Raw genomic sequence first — 9,795 nt, 5'->3', positions numbered from 1 at the left:
TTAGTGATTCAGCACTTCCATACAACACGTGGTGCTCATCACAAGTGCCCTTTAATCCCCATCACCTATTTACTCCAGCCTCCCCCCTTTTGGTAACCAGTGATTTAAGTAAAGCTGAACAAGTTCCTCTACTGGAGGGATTTATAACTTTTAGTAAGTGGGCAACATTTCTCAAATTTATTTCACTGAATTTTTTTTTTCTTCCACGCAACACCTGTTAACCTCTTTAGAAACACAGTTTCAGAGATGTTGGATTAAGAGGAGCTAGAAATTCCCAAAGAGGCTGTGAAAAAAATGCATAATGTGGTCCTGTTCTTTTAGTTGTTTCCCTCTTTATGCCTTTTTTTAAAAATTTTTTTGTTTTTAATTTATTTGACAGACAGAGATCACAAGTAGTCAGAGAGGCAGGCAGAGAGAGAGGAAGGAAAGCAGGCTCCCTGCTGAGCAGAGAGCCCGATGCGGGGCTCGATCCCAGAACCCTGGGATCATGACCTGAGCCGAAAGCAGAGGCTTAACCCACTGAGCCACCCAGGCGCCCTCCTCTTTATGCCTTTGAGATGAATATTTATCAGCCATGGACTTGTTACTGGCTCCTCTTCCGCCCTTAGGTGTTGGAGTTGGAACTTAATCATGCTAGCGCATTGGATGTGGGGTCTGATGGTCAGATCTGTTGTTAGATTATGATAGCACTATGGGCCTGGTGATGTGAAATTAATCCCCCATAAAGCTGTGTCCCTGAGGCCTCTGTGAGGTGCCTTTTTTTCTGTCAGCTTCTGCTTTAGGGAAAGACCACTGAAGGTTAACCCCATAAACCAACCAACCAACCAAAATATTCTGCCAGTCATTATCAGGGAGTTGTGTGATTCTCCTCGGTGTCCTGCCTTGCTCTCTTCCTATTCCTCCCTCCTCTGTACGTGTGTGTGTATGTTTGTGTGTGTTTTCAGCTTTCGAGGTCTTTTACTTGCTCATAGAAAGTTGGAGTATATTGGATTTCCAGACCCTGAGGCTGTCAACATTGGTAGGGATTTTGCCGGAGTTGCTCAGCCTGCCCTGCAATGGTAGGAGTCACATTCTTTACCCTACTAAGCCTGTTTCTCCTTATTCTTTCTAGTTGTATTTTTTATTTTCCTCCTTTGATATGGAAGGGAAACTTCCTTCTCCACCTGGCAGATAGTGGTTAACAACTCCACTGGGCACATATCCTCCTACCCTGTCAAAATAAGCAGTGGATCTTTGAGAGTTTGGGAAATGGAGTTAAAAGAATCACCTAGCTACTTCTGTGGCGAATGAAGTGTCTGTGCTTTGCTCTGGGGTGGTCTCACTGTTGCTCTTTGAGTATATATGATCACATTAGTGCTCAGGTTAACTGAACCTCCTGGACAGGGTTGCCAGGTAAAAGAGAGTAGTTTTTTTTTTTTTAAACAAAAATTTTTTAGTGTAAGTATGTACCATACAGTATTTGGGACTAGATTTAAAAAATTATTCGCTCTTTATCTGAAATTCAAATTTAATGGGACATCTTTTATTTCTATTTGCTAAATCTGGCACCCCTATTCTTGGAGGATTGGAAAGCGGGAGGTCAGGCAATACCAAGTATTGTTAGAAAGTAAAAGGTTACATAAGCTCACTGTTCCTCCTCCTTTTCTTCTGGTTTTCCTTTCCCTCACCATGGGCTAAAGTGTTCTGTTTTGCTTTTCCTGTATCACTGCACTCTCCTCTTCATACAGTAATTCATTGGTGTGTATTTCTATACCATCGTCTTTAAGGCTGTGGAGGATCCAGGGTGGATAGCATGTCTGGTAGATGTCTTCTCATTTTCAGTGTACTGTATCTGTTTCTGGTGTGTGACCTAGGGCCTGCTGTTGCGGGGGCTGTAGGAGCTCTGTATGAACAGGGTGTTAACTGGAAGAGGGTGAGGGTGGCCCTCCTTAACTAAGGCCCAATAGCACTTTGGAAAGTGGGGGTTTATTATCATAGTGTGGGTACTGTAAGAGTCAACTGGCCTGTTGGCAGGTGTACCAACTGCTGTGTGTAGTCCCTGAGTTTTCTCATGGGCGGCCAGATGAAGCACCTATTGCTTGAGTGTGGTCTGGTCTCAGGATGTTTGGACTGATGCTGCCTGAGGTCCTTACGGACTTCATGGTTGAAAGGGGCTAGAAACACGGCTGTCACCTATGTCTCTGGGAACTTTCCATAGCTACTGAAATCTTTTTAACTGACTTTTAATTTAATAGTGCCTCCTGCTCCCGCTTTGTCTGGGAAGATCTCAAATGTAAGCCTGGGCTTGGTTTTGTCAAACTCACATCCTTTAATGAAGGGAGGTGTGATCCATAAGTCTGAGAGTGTGGTTTTGTATTGGACTGACTTGATGGTCCTACATACACTGACATCTTGATTTTTATACTTAAAAAGAATTTGTATAAGGACTAACATGCTAATATCACTTTTAAATTGTTCATAATGAATGGCAATAAACTTTTCTGATTTCACTGGGTCTGTTGCTTTCTAAAAATCAAAGCAATTCCTCAACCCTCCTCCTTTGTTGAGTGGTTTCTAAATCCCTTTCAATTTGCAAAGGATGAAATAACTATAATTGTATTCCACATCACACCTATGTGTAACTGTACTTATTTTTCTACCTCAGACAATCAGGGCAGGGAACTGTCTTCCCTGCTAACATCGATTCTCTTGTTCCTGCTCGTTTTCACTAATGACAGACCAGTTAGTTCCCTGTAGGCGATTTTTCTCACTTAGTACACTACATTCGGTAAACAATTATCACGCTCCTATTGTGTTATAGGTATTATAGTAGTAGGGACTAGGGTTGTAAATATAGGATATAACATTTAATGTCCTTTGCCTCTTCCAGTTATTTCAGGAAAATATCTTCTGTTTGTTATAAAAATGTATATAGCGCTGGTGCACTATTAAGTGACTAGTAAGGAAGAGCAAAACCATGTTGTTTTGTGTTGCTTTGCAAACAGCTTTATTGAAATATAATTTACATACCAAAAAGTTCATCCATTTCAGGTGTATAATCTAATGATTTTTGGTAAATTTATTTACACAGCTGTCACCAAAATCCAGTTTTATTTTTTTAAGATTTTATTTTATTTTTTTATTTATAGATTTTATTTATTTATTTGAGAGAGAGCACAAGGTGGGGAAAGGGAGAAGCAGGTTCCCCTTCAAGTAGGGAGCTGATGTGGGACTTGATCCCAGTGGGATCACTGCATGAGCTAAAGGCAGACACTTAACCAACTGAGCCACCCAGGTGCCTTAAGATTTTATTTTTAAGTAATCTCTGTACCAAAGGTGGGGCTAAAATTTACAACTCTGAGATCAAGAGTTGAATGTTCTACTGACTGAGCCAGCCAGGCACATCAACTAAAATCCAGTGTTAAAGGTTTTTATTTATTTATTTATTTGACAGAGAGAGAGATCACAAGCAGGCAGAGAGGCAGGCAGAGAGAGAGGAGGAAGCAGGCTCCCTGCTGAGCAGAGAGCCCGATGCGGGCCTCGATCCCAGGACCCTGAGATCATGACCTGAGCCGAAGGCAGCGGCCTAACCCACTGAGCCACCCAGGCGCCAATCCAGTTTTAGAACATTTCTGTCACCTCAAAGAGATCCCTCATGCAGTGAATCCCTGTTCCTGGCCCCAACCCTAGGCAACTAGTTATCTACTTTCTTTTTTCTGAACATTTCATGTACATGGAATCAAATAATATGTGGTCTTTGTTTTTTTAATCAAGTAAGATCTGCACCCAATGTGGGACTTGAACTTGTGACCCTGAGACCAAGAGTTGCATGTTCTACCAACTGAGCCAGTCAGGATCCCCCAGTATGTGGTCATTTGGAACTCACTTTCTCTGTTTAGCATAATGTCTTCAAGGTTTATCTATTTCGCAGCACATGTTGGTACTTTCTTTCTTTTGGTGGGGGATCTTTTTTTGACCAAACTTACTTTTATCTTGAGAGAAGATCAAGAAAGGCTTTCTCCTCCACCCTACCTCCCTAATTATATTTATTGCCTCTCCCATTTTTCCCCTCAGTGCATCCTAGTTTAACTATATCTTTTTTTTTAAAGATTTTATTTATTTATTTGAGAGAGAGACAGTGAGAGAGAGCATGAGAGGCGAGAAGGTCAGAGGGAGAAGCAGACTCCCCATGGAGCTGGGAGCCTGATGCGGGACTCCAGGACCCTGACCTGAGCCGAAGGCAGTTGCCCAACCAACTAAGCCACCCAGGCGCCCTATATCTTTTTTTTTTTTAAGATTTTCATTCATTTGACACAGAGAGAGAGTACAAGCAGGGAGAGCAGCAGGCAGAGGGGGATGGAGAAGCAGGCTCTCTGCTGAGCCAGGAGCTGGATGTGGGACTTGATCCCAAGACCCTGGGATCATGACCTGAGCCAAAGGTAGCCGCTTAAGGAACTGAGCCACCCAGGCATCCCTGACTATATCTTTAAGTAAGAGAATTGCTCTGTTCCTCAAAGAACCTTGGTCATTTGAAAGCAATCTAAAGTGTTCTTCAAATTCCCATAGTTCTATGTATCTTTTATTTTCTAGAGTACATACTGTTGAAACCAAGTTATATGTATAAAAGTTGTATGTATCTTTTATCCTCTATAGCACATAGTATCAGAAAGAAAAACCACAGGCCCAAAATGGATTCACTAAGGTTAGGAGCCTGAGATCAGTAAAACCAAGACTTAATACCTAATTAACAAGTGTTTCAGTTCCACCAGGAATAGCCATTCAACACACATTTTCCTGGTCAGTACTAGGAAATTTACTCATAGACCTCTCTGTTCCCCTTTAGAGAGTGACTTTGCCTAAAACAGTGCTTTCTTTATTAATAATTTGGGGGGGTATTTAAAATTTACTTATAATCTCTATGCCCAATGTGGGGCTTGAACTCACAACACCGAGATCGAGTCACGTGCTCCACCAACTGAGCCAGGCAGGCCCCCCTACTTCATTTCTTTTGATTGCTGAATAATATTCCACTGTATGGATTTACCTTATTTTATCTACTTATAATTGAGGGGAATATGGATTGTTTCTACCTTTTAGCTATTATGAATAGTGCTGTTATACCTTTGTGTACAAGGTATTTTTTTTTAGGTTTTATTTATCTGACAGAGAGAGAGAACACACAAGCAGGGGGAGAGGCAGGCAGAGGGAGAAGGAAGAGCAGACCCCACAGGGAGCCTGACGTGGGGCTTGATTCCAAGACCCTGGGATCATGACCTGAGCCAAAAGCAGTCGCTTAACCAACTGAGCCACCCAGGTGCCCCTGTGTACAAGGTTTTGTGTGGACATGTTTTCAGTTTTCTTGGGTATATACTGGAGTGCTGGAAATTGCTGGGTCATGCGGTAAATTTATACAAAACCACGTTTTGAGTCAAGAATAGCATCTTTAGTGTTTGTAGTATGTGAAGTCCCCTTCCCCATTCTTTATTTTTTTAAGAATTATTTTAAAAAATATTTTATTTATTTATTGACACAGAGAACGAGCACAAGTAGGGGGAGTGGGAGAGGGAGAAGCCGACTCCCAGCTGAGTCAGGAGCCCAACATGAGGCTCGATCCCAGGACCCTGGGATTATGACCTGAGCTGAAGTCAGACGCTTAACTGACTAAGCTACCCAGGTGCACCGTGCCCCTTCCCCATTCTATAAGACTCTATCTACCTCTTGCTGGATCTGCTTTTCCTCAAGCACAAGCAACTAAGAAGCAGTGTAAAGTACATTTGGGGCGCTTGGGTGGCCCAGTTAGTTAGGTGTCTACCTTCGGCTCAGGTCATGATCCCAGGAGCCTGCTTCTCCCTCTCCCTCTGCTGCTTCCCTGCTTGTGTTCTCTGGCTCTGTCTGTCAAATAAATAAATAAAATCTTAAAAAAAAATAAAGTGCATTTAGGGGCGCCTGAGTGGCTCAGTGGGTTAAAGCCTCTGCCTTCGGCTCAGGTCATGATCCCAAGACCTTGGGATCGAGCCCCACATTGGGCTCTCTTCTCAGCAGGGAGCCTCCTTCCTCCTCTCTCTCTGCCTGCCTCTCTGCCTCCTTGTGATCTCTGTCAAATAAATAAATAAAATCTTAAAAAAAAATAAAGTGCATTTATTTTTTTTAAATATTTTATTTATTTATTTGACAGGCAGAGATCACAAATAGGCAGAGAGGCAGGCAGAGAGAGAGAGAGGGGAGGAAGCAGGCTCCCCGCCGAACAGAGAGCCCGATGTGGGGCTCGATCCCAGAACCCTGGGACCATGACCTGAGCCAAAGGCAGAGGCTTTAACCCACTGAGCCACCCAGGCGCCCCAATAAAGTGCATTTAAAAACATATTCTATTTTGCTTTTTTGTTTTAAATACTAGTATAGCAATAGTATTCTCCTAACTTTTCATTATCCAAGTGCAGCATCTCAGCTGCTGTGCAGGTTCTGGCAGATGTTTGTCACCTAGCCTGGAATATGACTACTGTTAACATTTAAAGGGATATCCATGCAATGAAGTATCAAGGAGCCATAAAAATGAACGAGGGGACGCCTGGGTGGCTCAGTGGGTTAAGCCTCTGCCTTCGGCTCAGGTCATGATCTCAGGGTCCTGGGATCGAGTCCCACATTGGGCTCTCTGCTTGGCGGGGAGCCTGCTTCCTCCTCTCTCTCTCTGCCTGCCTCTCTGCCTGCTTATGATCTTGCTCTGTCAAATAAATAAATAAAATCTTTAAAAAAAAATGAATGAGGAAGCATTCTACAAAGTGGTACACTGTGATTTCCAGGCTAAATTATTAAGTGAAAAAGAGCAAGGTGAAAGAGTATATAGTATGCTACTTTTTGTATAATGAGAAAGAAGTAATATGTATACTCACTGGCTTATTTTTGCAAAAAAGAAACATAGGAAATACAAATATCAAGTCATTATATTGTATACCTGAAACTAATAGAATGTTACATGTCAGTTACAACTCAATAAAAAAATAAACACAGGAAGGATAAGCCAGAAATTAATGAATGGTTACTTATAGGGAGTGGCTTGGTATTGGGGTAGAGAGCATAGGCACAGGAGTAAGACTTCTCTGGAAATAGCTTTTTACATACTTTTTACTTTTAACCATGTAAAAATTTACATATTAAAAAATTAAAATTTATTTAAAAAGGATAATAAAAGCAAATCATAAAGTTGACTAGAAACAGAACTCCACAAGGGCACCTGGGTGGCTCAGTGGGTTAAAGCCTCTGCCTTCGGCTCAGGTCATGATCCCAGGGTCTTGGGATTGAGCCCCACATTGGGCAATCTTCTCAGCAGGGAGCCTGCTTTCCTTTCTCTCTCTGCCTGCCTCTCTGCCTACCTGTGATCTCTGTCAAATAAATAAATAAAATCTTAAAAAAAACACAGAACTCCACAGAGGAAAAAAATGATTCAAGTAATTTTTACACACAGTGCATTATATATCCTTAATAGGATATAGTCTAAGGACAAAAAACTGCAAAGAACTTCTGAACTTTACTTAGGTTTATTGTTGGTAGTGGTATCCACCTTGCAATTCTGAGAAGAGTCAACATATGGATGTCGGGAACCAGAATTTTAAGAGAAGCAAGATAGAAATACGAAATGGGGAAAAGTGAGGGAGAACCCTGTGGTGTTGGACTTGAATTGGAAGTATTAGTATAAAACTCATTTTTAAAAAATTTCTGTTTTTTAAATGTAAGCTCTACACCCAATGTGGGGCTTGAACTCACAGCCCCAAGACGAAGAGTTGCATGCTCTACCGACTCAGCCAGCCAGGTGCCCTTTAAACTCTCTCTCTCTCTCTCTTTTTTTAGCTCTCTCCACTGGAAGGGCCTATAAGCAATGATGCCCCAGTTTCTAAATACTAATCCCCACTAAAAGATATCAGGGCTCCTTGGAGAAATGGCTTATATCAGGTCTCGGGACAGGGAATGTACAGAGTAAGCCTAGAACATCTTGTGCCAAAAAGCAAGGAAGTACTTCAAGACTAGTAACACAGGAGCCAGAGTGAAGTGGGTCCCTCTGGACAAATTTGGAACAGTTTGAGCATCAAAAAGGATAATGATGGTGCTAGATTATGACACATTAAAATAAAACGGGAGGGGGAGGTAAGACCAAGTTCTTTACTGAATAAATGCACTTAATAAGTGTAAAAGGCATTTAAGAATAAGTCACCCTTCTGCACTCTCCCAATATAACTGATTCAGGCAAGAATCATTAAAGGATGCTAAAACCATTGGGCGAATATTCACACAATCTCAACCCCATTTACTAATTACAAAAGGAAAAATGTGCCTTTGGGATGGAGAGATCTGGTGCTCCAATACAGCATCACCAAGAGTGACAACCTGACATTTGTGCCTTCTGATGCCTGATAAAATATTTAACATAAATCAATCAGACGAATTCAGAATATGGAATATTTTCAAGACAACTTGCCAGGATTCTTAAGAAAAAAAATGTAGTATGCAACACAAAGAAAAGGCTGGTGTTTCTGGATTAAGACTGAAGGGAGATTACTAAATGCAGTGCAAAAACCTTCAGCGGATCCTGGACTGGTGTAAAATGCTCCAACTAGGACAACTGGGGAAATTTAAATACGAAAATACAAACTGTATGCTAAATGATGATTCAATGTTAATTTTTGAAGATGCAGTAACGATTTTGTTGTTATGTAGAAAACGTCCATTTTTAGGGCTGGAGAATCACATTTGGTTCTGAACCATTTGGTTCTGAACCTTTCAAATGGTTCAGAAATTAAAACAAAAATAAAACCTGTAAAAATGTCAACAATTGTGAACCTAGCTGAAGGGTCGGCTGTTCCTTTTACTCATCTTTGTCACACTTCCCGAAAGAAACCGAGGGAGAAGGGACTCCATTTCCCTGGGGAAATGTCAATTCAAAACTTGGAGAGGGGGGCGCCTGGGTGGCTCAGTGGGTTAAGCCGCTGCCTTCGGCTCAGGACATGATCTCAGGGTCCTGGGATCGAGTCCCGCATCGGGCTCTCCGCTCAGCGGGAAGCCTGCTTCCTCCTCTCTCTCTCTCTCTCTGTCTGCCTCTCTGCCTACTTGTGATCTCTCTCTGTCAAATAAATAAATAAAATCTTAAAAAAAAAAAAAAAACTTGGAGAGGTACTTCCGGCACAGTGCGATTTTCGGCCAGCCTCTCCTTCCGAAGCAGAAGCAAAGGGGCTTCTAATCTTTACTTCCGCGTACCACGGCGTGGTGACCCGTGGTAACCAGGACGTAGGCTACGTGACCCAGGCAGCTCCTTCTGATTGGAGGAACAGCCGTGACACCTATCCAATGCACTGGGAATGCTCATGCGCAGATTAGCAGAAGGGGGCGGGACCAAACATTTTCTTTGACCAACCGCTTTCCACATACCCAACCTCCTGATCCCTTACGGTCGAATCAAATGCCGTTATGTTAGTAAAGTAGTTCGCCTTTTTCGTAGGACGGCCGGTCTTTCCGGTTACGTCCCCCCACCCCCTCATTCCGCTTCCGGTAAGGCCTGGTGGGGTCAAGGAGCCCTGTAAGTCACTTCTGGGCGACTAATGTTTTTATTTCCGGTCCATGGGACCAGGCTGGGATTTGCTGCTCCCCGCGGCCTCCGGTGACACCACAACCGCCATCATGTCAGACACGGACAGCGATGAAGATTCTGCTGGAGGCGGCCCATTTTCTTTAACCGGTTTCCTTTTCGGCAACATCAATGGAGCCGGACAGCTGGAGGGGGAAAGCGTCTTGGATGATGTGAGGGGGGCGGGCGTGGGTATAGGGTTGGTG

General features: G+C 42.7%; 1 protein-coding gene across 11 annotated transcripts in view; it reads left to right on the top strand.

The window, feature by feature from the left end:
* The first annotated feature begins 9,516 nt into the window (after window positions 1-9,516).
* TAF1 (TATA-box binding protein associated factor 1) overlaps window positions 9,517-9,795 on the top strand; it is a 72,603-nt gene continuing 72,324 nt past the window's right edge. For all 11 annotated transcript variants that reach the window (XM_044235697.1, XM_044235693.1, XM_044235690.1 and 8 more), the window contains exon 1: window positions 9,517-9,762. In XM_044235697.1, coding sequence (XP_044091632.1) covers window positions 9,583-9,762 — 180 coding nt within the window. In that variant the 5' untranslated portion in view covers window positions 9,517-9,582. The remainder of the gene's footprint in view (window positions 9,763-9,795) is intronic.

This window comes from Neovison vison, chromosome X (assembly GCF_020171115.1).
Source record: "Neovison vison isolate M4711 chromosome X, ASM_NN_V1, whole genome shotgun sequence".
NCBI classification, from domain to species: domain Eukaryota; kingdom Metazoa; phylum Chordata; class Mammalia; order Carnivora; family Mustelidae; genus Neogale; species Neogale vison.
This window is presented reverse-complemented; position numbering and strand designations above follow the sequence as displayed.